Genomic DNA, 23,472 nt, shown 5'->3' with positions numbered 1-23,472 from the left:
GCAATAAGGTCACATATTACAGAAGCTTTCTTGCTGTATCAAGTAAGATTTAGTTTTATAGAATGTGGCTATTTAAGTACATTGTTAAGATTTTCTTATGGATATTTTTTAATAAACAAAAAGCAGTTGTGAAAAGCTTTTTGGATTTAAATCCTCCTACATTACCACAGTCTTTTCTTAGCCACTCCACTGTTGCACAAGCCTGGGGAGCACAAACACGGTGTCAGCGTCTCGACTTTCCAGAAGTGCGTGCCAGCCTTTGCAGCCCTGGCACTCGGCGAGCAATCCCGTGCTGCTGCCCAGCGAGAGGAGTGTTTGTGAGGTGTGTTTGTGAGGTGTATTTGTGGGGTGTGTTTGCGGGCTGTGTTTGCGGGGCGGCTCTGACGCAGCCCGCAGCAGGAGCTGGCTGAGAGGTTTCCCCCCGGCAGGCCAGCCCCGGCCCTTGCACGTCCGTGGGTGAGCGCCCGGTGACGCTGACGTGGTGTGTGCGAGGGACACGCCGGTGTTGACTGAGCTGCGGGCTGAGTCACTGCTCGGCCCGTGGGCTCCTCCTCAGCGCAGCGCGGCTTCCTGGAAGCCGCTTCCTCACCCAGCTGCCCTCAGAGCCGGCTGCAGAAGAGCGTGTTTTTCAGAAATCTGCCCATACTCTGAAACTACCTTTTCTTCTTTCTGAAACGATTGCTCAAAATCATATGCATTAAAGTGCTTTTTCCTAAGTAAACTCACTTATGTGGAGCTTTTGGTTTTGTTTTTGGTGGGTTTTTGTTTTTTGGGGTTTTTTGTTTGTTTATTTTTTGTTTTGTTTTGGGGTTTTTTTCTTGTTTGTTTTTGGGTTTTGGGGTTTTTTTGTGGAATGCTTTTCATGTCAAATTTACTTTCTTGCTGTTCCAGGCTGAAGAGTGAGAAGTGAGTAAGCTTTGTATCAGTTAACCAGTTTCTGCCTCAGTTTAGCTTCAGTTATATCACTAGTTTGAACAGAAAATAGAAATTAGGCTGCCCTTACTCATGTCCCTTCTGCCTCCATCTGCCAAGGGGAAAGTGAGACAGAACTTGGGCAAGAGTTCTCTATTTCAGGCTGCTAGCTCTACCCTGTCCACTACACCACGGGCAACAGCAATAAATCCTGAGCCAAGACAAGTGCAAGCAAAGATCAGTGACTCAGATCACAGGACTTGTGACTGTTTTAATGGCACAGACTGTGTTAGGACTTTCTGAATCAGAAGGTTAATTAGGATTTGGTATTTGTTCCTCATAGTTCTACTCTGTTGTTACAGGAGTAAAGCACATGTAATCCTATCAAGCATTTGATGTCTCCCAAAACTTCAGTGAAGTATTATGAATCAATTTCAATGATCTTTGTTGATGAGAAGACTTAGAACCAGAAAAAAGTGTCTTTATCACAAAATGATTCTTCTATATTCTGGCATTAAAAAAATTCATCTTAGAGTTTTATTGAAAAGATTGTAACCTTTACATATTTAAAAGATGACAAATGCCTTTTACTATTCTTGTCATGAAATTATGCCCTATTCACCACCATTGAATACCTTGACATGCAAAAGGAAGAAAGTTCTCAAGCTTCTAATTTCTGAATTTCTAGATTAGTTGCTGACTGAAAAGAGCTACATCATTCACTCAAACCAGGAAAAATAATCAGAATAGGGGGGTCGAGCATGGCAAAATGCAATAATAACACTGTTCTAGGGCACATGAGTCAGACAAGAAGAAAATTTTATCATTTACTACTGTAAACAGGAAAACTTCCTTGCCCCAGTGATGATATTTAGGGAAAATGGGAAAGTAGTATACTTCACTGATGGTTTGATCAGAAAGTTAGCACTCTGCCATCTCAATTGAGCTTGGACTGTTGGGTTTGTATGAAAGGTGCCATTCAAACAAGTTAAATCTGTACTTTGTTTAGAATTGTTCTAGCAATGTAAAACCAGGTTTCTGCAGATCCTCAAGTCTGTACTTCTGCAAGGAAAGAATGCACATTCCTTAAGAAATATATTGCAGGCAATAAACTGTGTACCAAGTTTTCTCTTCATTAATTTTTGTTAATAAATGAAATCACATTGTGCATGTATTGGGATTTTCCCTCTACTGTAACCTTTGAACTTACTCCCAGGCTACAAACTGTATTAGATAGAACTGGCTGAAAATGGGGAACTGATTCTACAAAGATGGATTAAGGACTTTTCATATCAACAAGGCTGATTTTCATTCTCTGCCCATTGCTAGCGAATGCAGTAAATGATGCTGTGGGGATTCCTCTTATATTCTCAGCTTTTGTTTCCCTTTTGTTAATTTTTTTTAAACTTCCTTAGCAGAAATATTTTTAAAGACCAGAAATAACCCCCAAAGATCAAAGTCCTGAAATTCATTCTGTTATGTTGAATGTGAGGAAAAGGATGAGAAACACAACAAGGGCATTAAAAACAAATTAACACATTCCTGTTTAGGAAAGATCTCAGAAGAAGCAGGTTGTGAATGAGAAATTCATATGTCTCAAGAGTCCTTTTACTAGGCTGTACTGGATTAAACAGCACTTCTGGTGGGAGAAAAGATGTGGATAAATGTGGAGGGATAGAATGTAAGAGAATAGTGCAGAAGGCAGTCTCACACCTGAGGAGTTGCAGCTGTGCTAATCACCAAAGATTAGGAACAGCCCTGCCCTTAACAGGCCACAGCTGTGTCCAATAAGAAGAAGAGTGCTACAAAAGAGTGGGTTAGCTGGGTGGGGGGAGAGTTGGTTGTGTGATGGAGTTTGTTGGCTGTGCTGTGAAGAAGAAGGAGTCAGTGCTGCAAGGAGAAGCCCATAAGAAATCCTTGAGAAGGTATGGGAGCTTTTGCAATAAGAATAATAGTTTTGAAGGTTCCAAACACTATCTTTGCTCACTACATTTCAAACTGTGACCCAGGCCAATTAAGGAGATCTTTTTTATCTGATAGTAGATAGCTTTGTGGTACAGCTGCATTTTTGTAGGAGAATAAGTGGCCATGGAAAAAAATTGGTTTAATTGTAAGATCATTTGCCTAAGAACTTTCAGTTAACTATCTAGCAGAAAGATAAGGAAAGCTACAAGTTGCTTCTTTTTTATGGCATGGTTATTGATGTGTTTTTTTAAAGTTTCATCATCTGTGTTTTAAGTCCTTAGGAGTTCAGAGATCCACCTGATGAGTAAGTGAGTAGCACAGGGTAAATGACTCATATCTATTTTTCTTTTTGTACCCATATTTTCCTCATTTTGGACCTGTTGACTTATGCTGGTAAATTGAATATCCATGAACAGGTTATAGATTACTTCCACTACTGCAATGGATTTTATACTTCAGTTTCTCTGCCCCTAGTATCAGTACCTCAAAAAATGAAGTCAGCTGTAAAGTAGTTCCAGTCCAAATCCAGCCCAAGTTGCTGCAGCTAAGCTTTTAATATCAGTGTTCTCATTGCATTGGTTCTTAGTTATATGCAGTAAGATATAAGCAGTATTTTCTTATCCAAGCACACTGCATGTGGTTTTCCTATCAGTTCTGTGTTAAAGGGTTATATTTTTGTACTGTAAAACATTAGCTCTTTGGGGTTTTGCTGTCTGTAAAATTTCTGTGTAAACAAGAAATTTTACTGGTCTCAGTGGACAGAGGTAATTTATTAAAATGATTAATTATTGTGTGTCAGTCTGCATCAAAGCAAGAATGTACTCTACCCATTTTCTCATACAGTGCCACCTTTTAGATCAGCAGCCCAAATTATTTTGTAAAGAAATGCCATTCTACAGATGTCAGTAAGGCCTCACCAGTTTGGGCCAGCCTGCAATTGGGATCAAATACTAGCACTGATTATAGGAATTTAGCTGAACTGCATACATTAATATAAAGTTTTGTACAAGATTCTTAGCTTACTTGACGTTTTAAGGTGAGACCCAGACCTAGTGGCAGTTCTTTTCTGTTCATTTAGGAAGCAGCAAGTTGCAGACCAAAAGAGTACAAAGACCTGATAGATCTTTTGCTTGTATTTCAGTGAGAAGCACCACTGAGGTTGCCTCTTGCAAGCTAATTTATAGGGAGTGTTGGACAGTTATTTTGGTAGAGAAATGTTATCTGGTTACAACATGTTCTCAAAGTAAATGGTGTGCTGCACTGACAATGTCAGCAGTTATTCTGGGGTAGAAACATTTGTCTGTGTCATTTTTGCAGAAACATTTCACATACAACAGCCTGTCTGTGTCCCAGTTGCTACTCTGACCCCAATGAGAGAAGGAATAGCCTGGGGCTGCTGAATCTTTTGCTAATGATTTCCAAGTATTTCACAGTGGAGGACCGGTGTCACTGGCAGACATTTTAAATATTGTAAGGTTCCAGTGAAGATTCAGGCCTCACTGTACATATGAGATAAAAGACATCTCCACCTTAGAATTAACAGTAAACAGAAAATTCAGACAAAGCAGATCAGAGAGTCACACAGCCCATGCTGATAAGATGCTCAGTAGTTTAACTCCAAAGTAGTGGCCTCCCAACTCGACTGAGCTAACTCTATTGGTTGGTTTCCTCTTGGCTTTCTGTGCACAGAAGCTGCTCTGCATTTGCCCTTCTATATGGACCATGGCTCCAAGCTAGCCTGCACTTCCTGGCCCAGGGGTGACCCACAGACAAGGAACATGCACCTAGAGGAAAGGATTCTGTCTCAGCACTGGAAAGAAAGGGAGCACACAGCTGGAAGGGAGCTGGTCTTCTCGATGTCACACCAACTCAGGGCTTCTTTCCTTATTGGGAAACTTAGACAACAAATCAAAGCCAGAATCCAACCCCATCTCACAGGCAGGTTGCCCAATGTTTAGCATTACTTGCTATTTGATAGGAAAGCAATGTTTTGAGAAAAAACAATTCATTACTGGCCACAGAATTATATCCAAATATACTTGCAAGTTATCTCAAGCAGGTAACCTTAGGAAGCAGGCTTAAGACTGACATTTGGAGATAAATTGTCTTTTCCATAACAATATTGTACCCCATCAGTGTATGAAATTCAATCAGTAGGTGCTTGTGCATGTAAATGTCTGCAGAAATTAACCAAAATCACATTTGAGAGACTTCCCGTGGTGTTAGGCAAGAAAGATGAGATCTTTGTGTCCACTGATTGGTGCCTCATGTATATTTTCGCAGAACTATGCTGTAGCAACAGAATATCCTATATTTCAATAATAAAGATAGTGAAGACTTCAAGATTGTAGCCCTATCTGCTTTTCTTCTGTACCTTGATAAACAGTTGTGGTAGATACTGATACCCTGGTGTCTCCCAAAATGGTTAGAAGATGCAACCATCAAACCATTCTCAGTTGTAAAATGATAGTTTTGTGTCTGTTATAAACTAACCAAAACTCCTTACTGCCTTCCAGTATCAACCTGTACCTAACTGCACCTGAGGTGATGCTGTGCTCTGACACAGCAGTTTTAGACACCCCAGGTGGCTGCTTTACTAGTGCAGCAGAATTTGAAAGGCAGAGAGAGTTTGTGTCATCATCAACTGGATTGTGTAAATCACAGTTGACAAGGGATGTAGTAGGGACATTCCAAAATAAGAGGATTTGAAAACACCACCACCTTTACCACACCTCTGCATTCATTGTTTTTAATGAAAAGGTAACTCATTTTAATTGTACTGTGAGGTACATTTCATATTAAGCTTAAAAAAGAGAAAATGGCACCCTCGGTCAGTATGTCATTAATATGGTGGTGCTGACTCTGCATTAACTCCAGGCTTGTTTCTCTCCCCACTCTGCCTCTGTAGCTAAATTAATCAGCTTTTTGCACTGGCAGGAGCCAACACAGGGCTGGTGTATGCTGACACTTCTTGGCTCAGCTCAGTGATGCTTTATGCTGTCAAGAGTAAGCACAAATCACAGATGAGAGCTAAAAGTAAGCTTAATAATTAATATTAAAGGGCAGTTCTGCCAGTACAAGTAGTGGCTTGTAAAAAACCTGGAATAGCAGAATAAAAAGCCATGCAAAGCCAATCATGTAAAACTAAACTATCTTGTACTATGATTTGAAATACCCAGTTGCATCAGAGAAGGGTGCTCTTTCTAATGGCCTTAGATGGTTATAAATAAAGCTGACAATTTAAATATTAGAATTAATTTTATTAGTATAAATTATGTAAATATAAATGATAGTTTCAGTATCACTTCACAGTGATGCTGCTGGGTTTCCTTTCAGGTTGCCTCTGTTGGTAGAGCTATCTGGCACCATCAATTTAAGACCAAACCTGACTGATAAAATATTTTGTTCCTCAGGGCCTTTCATGTCAGATGTAGAGCATTTCTGGGACTGCAGCAGCACCTGTCCCAGCTTTCCTTTGCAAGAGCTTCCCATTCTGTCTCCCCTTTCCCACACCCCTAACACTAACTCTCTGTTTGGTGCAGTTCTCACAGAAGGCTAAAGGGCTCTTAAGGAAACACATTTTGGTCTCCAGAGTGCCTTAAATAAATTTCCAAAATTACAGCTCACATGGAAAAAATGCTTCACTGGGTTTTCCATCTTTTGAACAGGCCTCTCCCACCTCACCCTTCAGATGACAGACATATCCTACATATAAACTTCTTCTTCTAAGATCAAGTAGAAGGGATAGAAGGGAGCTGGGAGTCCCACAGTGCCCCTACACCTTGCAGCACTCCCAGTACACTTTCCCTTGTCCTCTGCCCCCCAAACCCACACCTTGTCCCAGCAGGAGCCCCTTTGGGGGTGCCTTCATTCAGGCCTGCTGATGGGGCTACCAAGGCTGGGTCTATCTGACAGGCAGTGCAAACCCTTCTCAAAAAAACCCTCTAAGCCAGTTCAATACCACTCTGATAGTGCTATTTGATATAGTATTTCTGAAAAATAGCCTCCTGTACAACTTCTTTTCACCTCAGAAATTATACCATGTCTAAATCCAATTTGCAGTAAATTCAAAATTTTCCTTGGCAATCTGTTAAATCTTTTTTCCTCTTTCTCCCATTTTCACTCCAGACCAGACTTTACATGCAAAATGATTGAAATCCCAGTATTTAAAACCAAGGTTTTGCTATCAAAATATCTGGATTTTCTTTAAATTGTGCTTAAGTGTTGCCTTCAGTGCTGTTTGTAGGATAACCTTAGGCTCAGCCTCACATCCAAGTTCAGATCACACCAGAGGTTGCCTGAAGAAAGCAGTAAATGGTGGACCTACAGGAAACAAAATGGCTAACACATTTTTGTATGTTTCAGTACTTAAACAGCTCCACAAACTCCAGCTTGAAAGCCAAAAAATTACAGTGACAGAGAAAAAAAATTATCAGATACTAAAATTAAAAATATTAATGTCATACCACCTGTAGGGGGATAGAATATAAGAAAATAGTGTAGAAAGTAATCTTACCCCTAAGGAGTTGCAGGTGGGCCAATTATCAAAGATTAGGAACAGGCCTGACTTTCACAGGCCACGGCTGTGACCAATGAGAAGAAGAGTGCTATAAAAGAGTGGGGTGGCTGGGTGAGAAGGGAACTGGAATCAGTGGCTGCTTTGTGAAGAAGAAAGAGTCAGTGCTCTGAGGAGCTGCTCATGAGAAACACCAATAAGGTATGAAACTTTTGTGGTAAGGAGACAACAATATGGAACCCCTGCAATAAGATGGCAACAACCACCCTATCATGAACGTATCCCATGTGAGTCTAAACTACTTTGAAAAAATGGAGTAATGTGATTTTAGATCAGAAACAAACCAGGGAAAAGAACTTCCTCACATTACCTTACTGAAACATTTTATCATGTAGTGATAAACAGCTCATTTTCTCAAGTTTACAAATGATATCAAATGATTGTTAAATTTTTGGAGGTTTCCTGGGATCATGTTGTTTTCAGAATTCTGTCTTACTTGGTACAATGTTTACCTTGGTACAATGTTAATTACTGAGAATTTGTCCACCAGTTCCAGCAATCTAGTTTGTAGAATATGAGCCAACACTGACAGTTCAGCTGAGACACAGGATAATCTTGAGTTTCAAAATGGGAAAAGCTTAAAAACCTTGACCACCCCACAAACATTATTTTGGCAAGGAACAACTCTGTTATCAGCGCTAATTCATTGGCCTCGCTGTAGCTGTGAAGGAATTCAGAAGCTCTGATTTCTAGACAGCATTTGCTGCCAGCTGCTATTAGGACTGCCTAACCAGGTAACCAGCTCAGCAAGAACCTCGTTTGCCTGGCAGTGGTGCATGTGGCCAGTGCTTGTCTGCCAGGGCTGATAAGGCTGGCACTCTGCAAGTAACTCAACCCTCCTTTGTGGGGCTGGGATGGGGAGGCACAAACAAGGACACAGCAATGTTTACTCTTCACAGAATGTTTTCTCTGGCACCTCTATGATTTGTTTCCAGTGCCTCTCTCTAGCCAAAAGGACAACAAGTGCGTTTATTTGTGTTTTTAAAAATCAGCTCCCAACTCAGGCCTACTTTGTGCAGACTGTGTTATCAGCAGCTTCCATTTCTTAACTGGGGAGTAAGAACAAGCTATAATTAAAGGCTGAAGGTATTTATTCTTTCTTCCCTGCCCTGAAGGGACTGAGCTGTTGCCAGCAATTACAGGCAGCTGGAAGTTCCCTGGGATCACAGTAACCAGGAACCAGTAAGTGCACTCTGGTTCCACCTCCCTGCCCTAGAAAAGCTCCTCTGGCACTGAACAGTGACGCTTCCCAACTCTGCCTTTCCTCTGGCCCCTGAACACCCACCAAGGAATGGCCTTGTGGGTGGTGATAAGATGCTCAGAGTGGTGACAATTTTGCCATTCAATTCCCTCCTTATAAGCAATTTCAAAACCTGTAGATGAGGACATGCAAAGCGTGTATGCACAAGTGTTGTAACCAGCCCTGAAAAGGCCATGGAAACCAGGGCATGTGGCCACCCTTGCAGGTGATGAGTTACATCATTGCTAACTTGTCCTCCTACTTTGCATAATATAAATTTTTTTCCTTTTGTGTGTGTGTAACAAGGAGCGGTTTCTGATGAAGTTTCCATCATTGCAGTGGCTTTTTTCGTGCTTTATTTGGAGACTGTACAGAATGTGATCCTGTTGTGGCAGCTTTGAATATTTTAGTAACAGGTAGAGATTCCCAGCATTGTAAGTAACTGTGTTACTTTTTATAGCAATGTTGTTAACTTGTCTCATCCTGTGCTGCTACTACTAAGTGTTTCGCTTTGATTTACATGGGTAGTTGCCAATTTCTTCCTAAATAACAGGTAGTACAAAATAGAACAAAAAAATCTCATGTAACAAAGTTGTGTGAATTGTACAAATCAGAGCAGTTTAATCTGTAAAATATTTTTTAGCTAATAAATATTGTAACTATAAAGTTATGATATTTCACACAGTATGTTTTGAAGCAATGAATCAGCAAGGTGACTGATTTAATTATTATTTTCTCTTCCTCCTTTTACTACCCAAGCGTGTGTCTCTCGTTCTGCTTCCCCATTCCTTCTGTCCTGTCCTAATCCTTCAGCATGTCTTTGATTTGAAAAATCTCCCTAGAATGTTGTTGCTTCCTCAGCAGCCTTTATATTTGCTCCTTTTTTCCTCTGAGCAGCCATCTCGGCTGGTTCCCATTGCCCTCTAGCACCCGGACCCAGCAGAGGTCACTCAGCAGGTCATGGCTGGGTGTTGGCTACCTGAACACAACCTGAGAAGATCTCTAACAGCAAGCTGCATATTGTTCTAGTTCTGGGATGTTGGCAAGAGGAGGAACTGGGTTTTAGATACTTGCATGCCTGCCTAAGTCTTTCCACTTACCAGAAATACACAGATACAAAAAAAAAGTTTCAGTTGTTCTGGGGGAATTCTGTGTAGCCTGGGTACAGCTTCACAAATCTAGAGGGTCTGGAGAGAAGCCCTCACAGTTAATATATTCATTACCTCCTGAAGGAGAAAATTATGGCATTGAAAGCCATTCCTTTTTATAAAGTCCAGAACAAGCCAGTGAAGAATACAGTTTCAAATCCTGACCACCAAATGAAAAGTTGATCCAGCCAAGATGGAAGCAGCCTGGAACAGCTGGTTTCCACAGGCAGTAGCTGCTTCTGCAGTCTCTCTGCTCTATAGCCAGTACATGCAACAGCTATTTCTCTTCTGTCTTGGCCAGGAAAATCTCCAGAAGTCTTTAGGAATGACTGCTGCTTATCCTAAATCATTGAAATTCATGGTTCTGAATGTTGTTGGAAGTGCAGAGGATGAGCAGGACATTGTGTGGATAAATACAAGTGTTGATAGGCTTCAGCAACTGCTGCCGTGAAAGATCTCAGGGAGAGACATGCTTATGTTATGGCCCATACCAATGGGAAGAGCAGCTCCGTTCCATTATAATTTGAATTTACCCACAAAGTCTGGTAGTACTTGACTAGCAACAGTCTCAGCACAGGTCGGGGCCACCACCAGTGACTGAGCAATGCACACACACACACAACCCTCAGTGCCCCTGCGCAGCTGTAGCTGCCTGGACCAGTGGCATCCCAGAACATGTGCCTGTGTGAGGAGCAGGTAGGAAACAGAAACCTGTTGGAAAGGCAGGAAACTGAAATTCAGCAAAAAATCACTCATAACTTCCTCAGCTGCAGCTGCTCTCACACAGAGAAAACCACTTGGGTGGTTCATACCTTGCCCACTGACTTTTCTCTCCTCCCTGTACTAGATGGGGACACATCTCTGAAATTCTGTGGGCAATCAGGATAGATGCCTGCAAGTCTGTCAGCCCAGGGTCTGACTGCAGCTACATTTACTGGATGGTACAGAGAGTGCCTGGAGCTGTGCCTCTAACTCAAGAACACTCATTCTTGAGACTCTCTCTCCAACCAGCTTAAGAATTCTCAATCTACAAAAGTAAGTTATACCCAGATTTGTTAGTTTCAAAAGGGAACTGGGAGGAATGGACTAAAAATAAGTCCATCTACCCTCCCACCCTCCCCCTGGCCACATTGTGGCCTGGCAGCTGAATACCAGCTTGCCTTGTGCCTCACATTGGAGGGGAGAATACATTCGCTTGTACTGCCTTCTTCTATTTCCCCTCTTCATCCCATCCTTGGTTATTTAATAAATGCACTTGAAGTATCTGATTTTTTCTTATAAGCAAATTATTTTATTCCCCTAACTGAATTTTCGGTTAATTTGGTGGCAGCAGCTCGAACCAGTTATCCTTGTGTTTCTCATAAAACATGCATACATCTGTGACAATTTTTTTCTTAGTGTTTGACATGAATTTTACATGAGGGAAGATGAGGTTAAGAGCATTTGCCTTCATAATGATAGGTTGTATTTCCAAATTGCATAATATTTCTATTTTTAGATATAAATCAAAATTGTTTCCAGAATCCCTGAGGCCTGTGCTTCATACTTCCACAGAAAATGTGTCTCATACAAAACCTTCTTTTTTCATGGAAAAGGACATAGAGAACTGATGCAGTGGGAAGAAAAAAATGCTTACAAAAACGCCATAAACAAAATAGTCCCCAGAGAAGATTATAAAAAAAAAATTCCCACTAGCAGCAACAGGGATTCTCAGTAATTCTGTACTGGCAGTGAGACAGTTCACATAAATTTCAATATATTAATATTAACAGTGGTTAAAAAAAGAGCTTTTTTTAGGCTACACAATTGCAGATTATAAGGCTGTAGCTTAGAATGGGACTTTATCAATCTTTGTCATAACTAAATTTAGCTCCTTACCAGCAACTTTTAGAAACAGATCTTCTTCATCTGCAAACCTCTTTATATACATAAGTTTTTCTGTGCCATAAGTAGGCAAACTGGCACAGGCACTAACATGCACACAGGCAGCAGGCTCTGCTCTGCTGCTCATCCTCACAACTTGTGTCCTCCTGCATGTGCCACCAGCTGGAACGCAAGCACAGAGGAAAGGGATTTGATGCCACATTCTTCCTTGTAGAATCAGATTTTGCACTTCAGATAAACGGGAGCATGGAAGTGACATAGGACCATAGACCAAAACAGATATTTGGCTGCAGAGTGAGTGAAGTTGGGTTAATGTACCACAAGAGACTGCAGGAGGTTTTAAAAACCTGCTGTTGCACTGACCTGTTTCTCAGACAGTTTTTTCAGCCCTACTTTTGCTATATTTAGATGTAACTTCCCCTTTCATTGTTATATGGAATAAACCACTTATTCTCCAGAGAATCCAGAGAATATTTTAGGAAAAAGAAAAAAAAGCTTCAAAAATCTACAGCGGTACATCAAAATCAAAGTAAGAACCACACATTTTGGGTAAGTTGGTGGTGTAGCACTGACATCTTTATGGTATCCTCATGCAGATAACATCATGTATCAAATGCAGCTGGCTCATTTCATTTTGCATAACCAACTTTCAGTATTCATTACTTTAAATATGTTAGAGGCAGGTAGAGCATGCCATGTGTGGCCAAATATGCTTTTTAATTTTTATGTCTTTGAATCTATAGCCCACTGTCATTAAAGAGCTTGGACTGCTTGCTACATACTTCAGCTAATTGAATAGGAGTCCTCTGTGAAATGTTATCTACAGCAACAGCTCCAGGGTTGCTCCAGCTTGAGTGCTGTGGACAAATCTGAGCACTTCTTTAACACTTGGCTGCAGAAAAGTCAGTTTATTAGCCAGTTCTTAGGATGAGAGGTTCTCATATGCTAAAAGCAGTCTCTAGGAACAAGGCTGGCCAAGGAAAGCTACTTTCAAGACAGAGTGGAGTGACTCTTCCAGTGATTTCTGACACCACAGCGCAGAGAAGTAGACAAGTAATCCACCTTGCTGTATGTTCTTCCTAAACAAAGTGTTAACTGTCCAAGGTTTTCCCTACCTTGCTTTTTTGCCTAGTCTGGAGTATCATTAGCTAGGTTTTTCACTGGCAGGATGCACAAGGGGTTTATTAGTAGACTAGTACTGGTCATGAAACAAATAATATTTTTCTTGGAAACCGTTTCTGACTTACTGTCTACTGCTAAGAGAATAACATTTCAGGAACCTGAAAACAAAACATGTACAGCTAGTGTTGACATTAGGGATGAAGCTTTAGAGGAGACTGTCACAGTGACCTCTCATATGTTGTTATTGTCACAGATACATCCCACTTGATTCAAATTAGAGCTATATTGAAATGCTGCTGAATTTTCCACCTGATTCCCTACTAAGCAATATTACTGTTACTTCTGATAAACCAGCAAATGATCCCAGATCTCTCCACCACTCCTGCAATTGCAACAACTCACTTTGATACTGCTGAGGCAGTCTTGAGGGGAAAAATCTCCTTGGAAATTCCAATTAGTAACTGGCATTCATTAATAGAAGAATCTGCTATGCTTCCTATGCGTTTGATAATCCTAACTGATGGCTATTATGTGCATCATTGGACTGATACCTCTGTCTGTCACCTGAGGATGACTCCTGCACCTTGGAGCATCCCAGGTCAGCCTCAGACTTATTCTACTCTAAGCAATACTAACAGAAAAGCTTCTATTTCAGCTGCTACAGACTTGTATCCAGTTAGAACCCACTACATCCCAGCTGTGTGATGCCTTTGTACAGTTTTGATCAATTCTGGTTTGTTGCAGCACACAGAAAATTGCCTGCAAATAATTTTTGCACAGCACTTAAATAGTACATTCCATGATGGACTCATATGTGTATATATGCACTTGAGGTTAGACATGGACAGGATCTTTTGTCACACAAACCCATTAAAATTCTTGTATAAACAGTGGAAACATACAAAGCAAACATGCATGTAGGCCACATGTTTCATTGCAAAGACAAATAACTGGAAAAAAAGTATTGGTTCTTGTAGAGAAATGGCACAAAAAACAATGAGAAAGGAGACAAGGGACGCAGGAAGGAGTGCTGAAAGTGGGGCTCTGGTTTTATGGCTAAACACATGTTTGGCTCCTTTTGCTTGCTAAACATGAGAGCTTGCATGTCAAGCAATGCCTAAAAAGGAGAATGGAATTAAAACCAAAACCGCTCTGTGGTCTTACTTATTTCTTCAGGAAAAAGAGAATTATGCAAGTTCCTTGTAAGACTGCATCAAAGACTCCTGATATCTAAAGGCCAAAATCTTTTTATAATTGAAACAAGGTAATATCTGTAAGATTCTTTTATAAAATTTTAAATGAGTAGTGTCATTCATGTGATCCAACTCATTGTTTTATGCGTATGTAAGAAAGCAGAACTCAGGGCACAGGTATTTTTACAATGGGAATAAATTAATTATCTGGATAAATAAAACTCACCCATTTGTCCTAATTCACAACTGACATTAAGAATTAATAGCAGTTGTCTTTATTGGAATAATTTCTGCTTCTGCAATACAAAGATATGTTGAAACTGGTAGTTTTCCACATGTGGCCACAAGACTTGATCAAGAAATGTCAAATCACATTGGCACTTCTCAATGGCTCGGTTGTGAGTTACTGCAACAAGACATTCTAAGAAATCTAGGACTAAGCTGCACTAAATTTAATTTTTGGCTTTTAACAGCTTTCCTTGGTGCTCTTACCATTTGAGTATGCTTCTTAAAAGTTTTTGAGGAAAGTAGGTTTTCAACAGATTGTCTTCTCAACATTCAAAAAATGTTGGTACATTGCTATACATGACAGAAAATAAAAAAGGAGCCACAAATACCTTTTGTAACAGCTAACTTCCTCAGCAAAATATTTGGCCATTTTGATAACAAACACGACTTGACTTCAATCTAAATGTTGTTAAGTTTCCTAAGAATCTATGATTTTCCAGAAGCAGCCTTGGGAAACAAATCAAAAGAAAAAAACCCCACCAGTAAACTTGGAAGGGCAAAGCAACGTGATAAAAAATAAGAATGAGATAAAGATGAATAACTGCCAAATCTAACACAAGTCCCTTTTAACAGCCAGCAACTGCAGATTTGACTTCAATGAAGAGGTGGAACACAGGACTTGTGGTTCTCCATGGAAAGATGGAAGGCATCTCATCCATCTTCTCACAGTTCTCACATTTCAGCATTTGGCACAAAACAGAGATTTACACATAAAAAAATCTCCCTGGTCCTACTTATTTACTCATTGTGCTGCTCACAACAGAGGAAGACCTGCAATGTCAAGTCCCAGACCTTGATGCAACCAACCCAAATATTCATTATTTGTTACCTTGAGGCAGAATACAACAATTTTTTTCTGATACACAAGTCCTTTGAGTTCCTCTGCTATTGGATAAAATAACTAAGACAAATTTTAAGTGAAGAAAATTAGCTTTATTTATGTAAATTAGAAAAAAGAATTGTTAGAACTTTGGTCAAATTGTTAATTCTGTACAATTTACAATTATATTTACATACAAAACTTCTAGTAAAATACAGTACATCACACTCTTCCTGAGTCACAGTGTGTTTCTCAGTTCTGTAAATATTTTTTTCTTCTTCCTTTTAAAGCAATTAGATTCAAGAAGGAAATAGTATCCTCAGTTTGACAGTGTTTGGTTTAGGTAATACTGTATTAAGAAAGAAGTCAATACATTGTACTTAGAAAATACTTTGTAGCCATTGCAGTTTTGATAGTTATTTTTCTATATTAAAATATGTTCCTTGCTAAAAATGTTAATTACATACTTCTTATTATGAGCTTGTTGCACTCTATTTAAAGACACAAGACAAGGTGACTTCAAATACTTCCATCTCTCACTGCAGAGATACAGAAATCAGGTTACAGGTACAGATGAGTGATCATTCAAAGATCAGGGAACATCCATCCACTTAGAGCAGAGGTCTGAATTGAGGCACGGTATGTTAAGATTGCTGTCCAGTCCTGGGCAGGATATGTAAGCTATTGCCTGGCTCCCCTAACACAAACTTACCAAAGCACACATCCTGAAAAGTGAGACTGAGTCAAGCAGCAAGGCACCAAGCCTGTCAGCCCTTCCACATGCATGGCAGTCCCACTCTGGACACAGCCACAGTCCCCAGCCAGGGGCTGCACAGCTGCACTGCACAGCATTTGCTACATCTTGGCCAGCTCAAGATATTATTAGGATTAAAGCTATCCATATCACCTTTACTGAGTTGAATTTTCTGCGATGAACAATAAACTGTTATAAGGCTTACAAGGATATTTAATCTGTTTAATGAATGCTGCAGTGTGTTAAATTAGTAATTAGCACAGATTACAACCTGTAAGTAAATTTATGTCCCTGTTAAATCCAAAACCCAATTATAGTAACTAATTTTTGACAAATATTAATTTAAAAAACAACTTTACTTAATGGCTAAGTGTGGGGTGCTCTTAAATATATCTATGGTAAAGTACACTATATTTTTTTTAACATAGGCATGTGCATTTCTGATATTTTAGTCCAAAATAATAAAAAAATACAGATTTGATGACCTCTCATTTACTCATAGTGTTTAGAGATATTTAAGAAGTCTTTCACTAAGAGAACTTTACCTAGAAATTTGCTTTCTCTTAGAAACTTTCTGTAATACTTCAGAACAAACTGAAATACATGATATCAACTCACAACAATCCTTTGATTAGAAATTAAAAGGGAATTTTTTGCTGTTGACATCAAAGTGCGTAAAATGACAATATATGACAATATGGGGGTTTAAAGAAAATTGGTCTTCAACTGAATGCTTGAACTTTTCCCAGGATTTTTTGCATGTTTACTAGTCTTCACTTTGATGCTTTCTTGATTGCCTTTAATAGCTGACTCAAGCCTGGCTTTCATAGTTGGAGAGGAGGCCATTAGTTTTTTAAAAACCGATGAATACTGTGGACCAATCTGCATCAGAGTTTGCAAAGCAAACTCATGTAGATTTTTTGCCGAGATTGTAGCAGAAACCAGTGCGTTTTCATCCAAAAGAAAGGAAATGAGGATGGGAAGAAAGCAGGCCACCAAGTGAGCACCTATAAACATGGAAAACAGAACTTAAATACACAATTTTCAAAAATAGTGTCAAATTCTAACTGGAAGTATTTCTCTAAGTTAACATGTAATTCAAACTGTAAAGCTGCAAATGTTAGCTGAACTGTAGGGTAAAAAACCCAAAATTCCTGTGAGCAATTTTCTTGGCAATTAGTGTTCAGGACTGAATTCCTAGTGGTCATTTTGGTTTTAGCTTGTTATTTATGGCAACTTTGAGCCTTTTTAATGCTTTGGGTCCAAGAAATGGAAGTAACTTACGGTGCTGTTCCTCAGCAGCAGCAGTCAGAGCTGTAACCACCTTTATTCCCTCCTGAATGACTTGAAGTTCAGCAGCATTTTCAGGTTTTGCTTTTTCTGTTTCCTGCAGTTTCCCCACAACGGATGGCGCTAAAGAGTGGATATAAGGGTATGACACAGTTTTGTTTGGATGCTGAAAGATGGAGTGCAGCAGCTGGTAGCATTTACACTGTACCTAAAGGGAAAATGAAATTTGCAGTTAAAAAGCATTATAGTTCAAAATACATCTCTGGGTGTTCTAAATCTAACAGCTTGTCAGATAAAATTTTTGGGAGAGAGAAAAATGTGCTTCACAACTTTAAAATTCATCAGGTTGTAGGCTGCTCATGTATAATACTTTACAGGACTATTATAACTTGTAATCAATTATTAATAGAAACCAGATCATGCATTCTGTTTCTTTCCATCAAATTTTATATCTTCTGACATTTTTGAGGTAAGGAAAAAATACTATTTCTGTTTGAAGATTCGTATTATTTTGAAAATACTCTCTTCTTAGCAAAAGTGCAATACCAAAAAAGTGGTACTTAAAATATAAGCAATATCTCTTTCAAACTGTAGGTACAATTTTAAAATGCCTTAAATGATGCAGTGGCTTGCATCTCTTTGGAAGTCAATAGGACTGAAACTGCCAAGTTCCTACATAATGTCCAAATGGCTCTGATGCCTAAACACTTGGATGAAATTTGCAAATGCATGCTAATATTTCCTTGCAGTCATATTTGGCATTTTCAGTTTCCTAACAGTGAAAACCAAAGTTTACAATACTGGGAATGTACTGATACATAAAAAAGTATTGTCTTACAGTTATTTCTCAAGTAAATGAAACTTTAATTTTCTATTACTACACAAATAGATATAGTGGAGATGCAAGAAAAGCTGCTTACACAGAATTCTAACAAATACAAGATCTAATGGATGTTATTTTCAGAGCTGAACTTTGAAAGTGAAAAAAAAGCCATTTGTATAAATGCTTTTTTTCACTGATACATTTCTTTTGGTGAAGGATAGTAATATATGAATTGTGGCACTATAATCTAATGCCACTATATGAAAATATTTATGCTAGGTCAGAACAAAACATGAATCTAGTTCAGTAAGCTGCATCCAGCAGCGGCCAGGAGCTGATGTTTATGGACAGTACCAGTTTTGTAGTGGTACTTGCTCCAGCTCCCAAAGACTCACAGCTGAGGGATTTCCTGTGCAAAAGACACTATCTGTGTGCTGAAGATAAAATGAACAAATAAAATTTGACAGGTGCCTGCAACAACACACAACTGTATTGTGTACTTAGCAATGTACAAAGCACTGAGTCTGATACAGTAAAAGAACAGGAATACAGAATTGCATACAGAACAATGATTAAATGCACTGCTGGACACGTTCTTTTCTTGCTCACTTGTTCAAACTTTATTTTAAAATACAACAGATATAGTCAGGAGAGAATTAACTTCTATCAACACAGAGGAACAACTAAAATAAACTAATATTCATTTAGTGTGGTATTGACATTCTATTAACTTCACCAGTACTTACAAGAGGATCTTTTGAGTCAAGTGTTGTTTTAAACTTCTCAATACAACGCTTCTGAAGGCACTCTACAGTAGTAACTTCTGGGCTGGTAGACATAACAAATACTGTAATAGCAGTGAGAAGGCTGATTTCGTCAAGTTCTTGGAGCAGGCCATCTACTATCAACAAAGTAAGGAAACTGTTAGATTTGCATTAAAAATTCTACGAGTTCAAGCAGTACAAAGAGGTGGAATAGAAATATAAATGTCTACGTTTCTTCAGTTTTCAAATATACAAAATCCTCTGATACAGTGGGATGGACTTTTACTGCAACAAAAGCTAAGGACAAAATGGGAATTTAGGGGTGATCATATGCGTATTTAGAAATTATAGCATACTTCTATTCCATTGTTTCTTTGCATAAAGTACAATAAATATCTTTGAAGAGCTGGTATGACATATTAGAGTACAATCTATTTGAGAATATTATAAAATTTGCATTTAGAATATATATCCTTTTGCTGTAACTTTTAAACAATTTTGTAAAGAGAAGTTCCAACAACAAATTACAATGTAAGAGATTAACATAAGGAACAATGAAAATACTATGAACTCAGGAAGTTGAAGCAGCAGCACACAGCAAACTGATTCAGGACAAAAAATTCTTTTTTGCACTACTGTTTTAATACCCTTTGCTTCGCTAGAGACACCAGCTCTTAGTGGAGAAACTGCACTCAGTGAACAGCTATTTTTTATGCTCTGCTGTACACTTAAGCCATAGCTCCTGTTTATGCCTTCATCCATGGAATTACACTGTGGCACTAAATAACACAGGAGTAAGCCTGCAAACCCACTGTCCTGGTTTCAGCTGGGGTACAGCTAATTTCTTCTCAGCAGCTGCTACAGTGCTGTGTTTTGGATTCAGAATGACAATGGTGTTGATAATACACTGATGTTTTGGTTTTTGCTAAGATGTGTTTATCCTAAGTCAAGAACTTTTCCCATAGTCTCATGCTGTGCCAGTGAGAAGATAAGCAAATGAAACTGGGAGGGAGCATAGCTGGGATGGGTGTCTTGAACTGACCAAAGGGGTATTCCACACCATACAACATCATGTCCAGTAAATAAACTGAGGGGACTTACTTGGAAGGCCAGATGGTCTGGGTTCAGGAAGGGGGGTCTGGCATTGGTCAGAAACTGGTAAGCAACTGAACAGTGCATCACTTGTTTTTCTCTTTTTGTTACCATTATTATTATCATTTACCATTATTACTTTCTTTTCCGTAGTGTCAATTATTACACTGTTCTTACCTCAACATACAAGTTTTACTTTGATTCTTCTCCCCACTCCACTAAGGGGGGGTGAAGAGGGAGTCAGGGTTCAGTGAGTGGCTGTGTGGTGCCCGATTTCCAACTGGGCTTAAATCATGACACCCACATTTATACTTTTATAGATGATGACTTCTCATATGGACTGCAGGGACAAGACTGCACTATAGTGTCAACAGTGCTTGGTAACCAGCTAATTCTCTTGTGACTAAGAAGTCTTTTTTTAGATATGCATGAATTTGATTTAAATAAAACCAAACAACATTTCACACAAACATATCTAATTTTTAACTCATAAACCCAGTATCTGTGCCTACCTCGATCCCAACAGTCAAGCACTGTGACCAAAGCACTACGTAGAAGATCAGTCCAAGCATTCTGACTCTTCTCTGCTCGAGCCATTGGAGAAGACAAGAGTCCTTTCAGAGCTTGGAGAGATGCAGCAACTGTCAGAGGTAACTGGCCATCTCGCAATTTCACAGCTGTTTCTTTAAGTACCCCAATAATTAGGTACAAAATAGTAGGAAGAACTGAAACACTTCCTGGAAAACAATGCAAATTAATTTCACAGAAATTTAAAAAACGCAGGTACTTTTTGCATTAAAAAAATTGAGGCAGTTTTCTTGGATTCTCTTTTTAATGTATAATTTATAATTTTTAAGCATATCTGTGAATAGAGGCACTGGTAATTTGAAGAAAAGATTTGAAATATCATGTGGCCTCCTATGGCAAACAGGGAGTCAGACTGCTTAAGTGAACTTAAACCTCTTCCCCTTTAAAATAAGCATTGTATATCTTTTCCTTGATGGTTTTATTATATGAAGTGTGGAATTATGTCATATTCAGAGAAAAGTAAGAACAGAACCACAGAGGAGGTGGTTCTCAGGGAAGAGAAGACATGGAGGTATACAAAGTATAGCAGAGTATACAGTATATACTAGTATACATACTGGTACATGGTGAATTCTTCGTATATACTACAATATAGAAAGAAGAGTAGAAAACAAAGTACAAGCATCTAAGTATATTTTGCATGTGAAGACAATACTGTGAAGGAAATTAACAGGGGGTAATTTCAAAACTGGCAACAGGAAACACTTCTATCACATGATAGGTGGTTAGCTAAGGATGCCATTGCTCCAGGAAATCACTCAAGTCAAGAATTTATTAAGAGTAATAAGGACTTCAGAATAAATATATGTATAAAACTCCCTAGAATCTGAATAGAAGCCTCCAAAAAACATCTTGGAAAACAGAAGACCTAAGTAGAGAGGCAGATTGTTCCACAGGCTAATAAAGAGACTTTCTTGTCTGAGAATCTGATAGTTGACTAGTCATAATAAGAGACCATAAAAAATGTTTTAAAATTCACAGGAATAATTTGGCATAGCAGTTTCACTTGTTTTTATGTCTTTGAATCTAATAGTAATATAGAATTCTGCATATATTGGAAGTAGCCTAGAAATCTGCATACTTATGTGCTGCTCCTGTCCTAAATTATGACTCAGCAAAGGACAGATTTAAGCATTTGGCTTAATATGCTTATCTCATTCCCTAAACAGCAAAATGCTTATGTTTCTGAGATTTTAATATACTAATGTTCATGACAGACCTGTTGAATAGCGAAAGTCTCTGGCTATGCATACGTATTTTCTGAAGCTGAGGACATCTATTTTTGAACAGCCAGTCTTGGAAAATTTACTGCTGGAATTCAGTAGGAAATGTAGGTCATGAACGTCATTTACTTGCAAATTTTTTTTATGCAAACATATCATGGCAGGTGCCTGAAGTAAGAGACATGGCAGCCACAGGACTGTAACTTCAGTTACCTACTAAAGGGGAAAAAATATGCAATTCCACAGAGGAATTCTCATCTCTTTGATTATGAGCTAACTTTTGGAGCTGCTTCTTTATTCAACTGACTATATAAGCAAGCCTAAGGTCCTCTTTTTATTTACCTGAACAAAATGCTTAACCTGTCTACTGTAAATGTTCCCTGTGGTCTGATCCTGCAAGGTGTTTGTGGAATAACATGGACAGCTAAAGACAAAAGTAACAAAAGAGTGAGAAAAAATCCCAGATTATTTTTCATACATGATAGTTGTCCTCAGATCTAGGTGATGCTATGTTTATTTCCTTTCACTTTAAACTGATAAATAACAGGCTGCAGATGGAAATGAGAAAAGCGTATCATCACATTACAAGACTGCAAGGGCTACACTCCATTTACTCCATTTGGAGCATCGTATTCTCCACAGAAGAGTCATTTAACAGAGAACAATTTTTTTTTAAAAAGAAGAAATTTTCAGAGGTGGTATATGCCAGAGATTTGTGTAAGGTGTAACAACAATACTTAAGGTGGGAACAACAGAGGAGTAGGGCAGAAATGGTTTGTATGTGTGGCTGTAACAGTACTGAAATATTATTGATATATATATATGTGTGTGTGTATGTATATATATCTATATGTATGTGTATATATATAATGTGTGTGTATGTATATATATCTATATGTATATATCTATATGTGTATATATCTATATATATATGTATATCTAAATATATATGTGTATATGTATATGTATATGTATATGTATGAATATGATATTGAAGCTAGGTGGTGGGGAACCATCCTAAAGTTGGGAGTGACTCCAAAATGAATCATGGGTAAAAGTCAACTAATCTGAGAATTCAACCGCTTGCAGCGGTTTGTTAATGTTCAAATGATGGAAAGCTAACATCACACATTTATATTTTAAATTTAATTTATGTCTGCATTATAAATTCCAGAAAAGACAATTCAAGTAGAATATAATCATGTAGCTGTTGTACACTTCCCTGTAGAAAATGGGTCTATTAATTGCACTGCTATAGGGTGGGAGAAAATGAGAAACTACTAATTTAATTGCTTCAGTTTTGTAACTTGTTTTGCAATTTGACAGTCAAAAAATAATTAGAAAAGGAAGCTGTCACAAGCAAATCAACAAAACTTGCTGCCAGACTTGGCCAGCTAAGAAAATCAGGTAATAACAAAGGGACAGAAAGGCCTAATAGTCTTTCATTCATCTTTTGTGATGAAATAGCATACCTTCAGGAGAGCAGATTGCAGGAACATCAGAGAGAATAACTAATGCTGCTGCTACAAGTCTACTTCCATCTTCTGACAGCAACAGATGTTTTCCAGGTGGAACTGCAGGGCTACAAGTCAATTTAGGGTTGAGCTGGGGAAGCTGTCTGACAAGAATACAAACACACAGCTCCAGTGTTGCGAAGACTAATGATTTCCCAGGCACCAGTCCCCCTGTGTCTTTGCCCTCTCCAAATTCTGGTAATGTTTCCTTTTCTGCAGCACCATCATCAACTGAAAGAAAAACAAGAAATATGGCAGAAGTCTGCAGGCTGTGAC

The 23,472-nt window shown here is 38.7% G+C and overlaps 1 protein-coding gene across 5 annotated transcripts in view; it reads right to left on the bottom strand.

The window, feature by feature from the left end:
* Positions 1-15,230: 15,230 nt before the first annotated feature.
* The window catches only part of HEATR5A (HEAT repeat containing 5A), a 64,051-nt gene continuing 55,809 nt past the window's right edge, over positions 15,231-23,472 (bottom strand). For 3 of the 5 annotated variants that reach the window (XM_064715935.1, XM_064715939.1, XM_064715938.1), the window contains 5 exons: positions 23,155-23,427; positions 20,384-20,608; positions 18,762-18,916; positions 17,187-17,400; positions 15,232-16,909 (listed from right to left, as the gene is read on the bottom strand). In XM_064715935.1, coding sequence (XP_064572005.1) covers positions 16,608-16,909; positions 17,187-17,400; positions 18,762-18,916; positions 20,384-20,608; positions 23,155-23,427 — 1,169 coding nt within the window. In that variant the 3' untranslated portion in view covers positions 15,232-16,607. Of the gene's footprint in view, positions 16,910-17,186; positions 17,401-18,761; positions 18,917-20,383; positions 20,609-23,154; positions 23,428-23,472 lie in introns of all 5 variants that reach the window. The other 2 variants (XM_064715936.1, XM_064715940.1) reach the window with 2 other exon arrangements.

The sequence above is a fragment of the Zonotrichia leucophrys genome, chromosome 5, assembly GCF_028769735.1.
Source record: "Zonotrichia leucophrys gambelii isolate GWCS_2022_RI chromosome 5, RI_Zleu_2.0, whole genome shotgun sequence".
Lineage (NCBI taxonomy): Eukaryota > Metazoa > Chordata > Aves > Passeriformes > Passerellidae > Zonotrichia > Zonotrichia leucophrys.
This window is presented reverse-complemented; position numbering and strand designations above follow the sequence as displayed.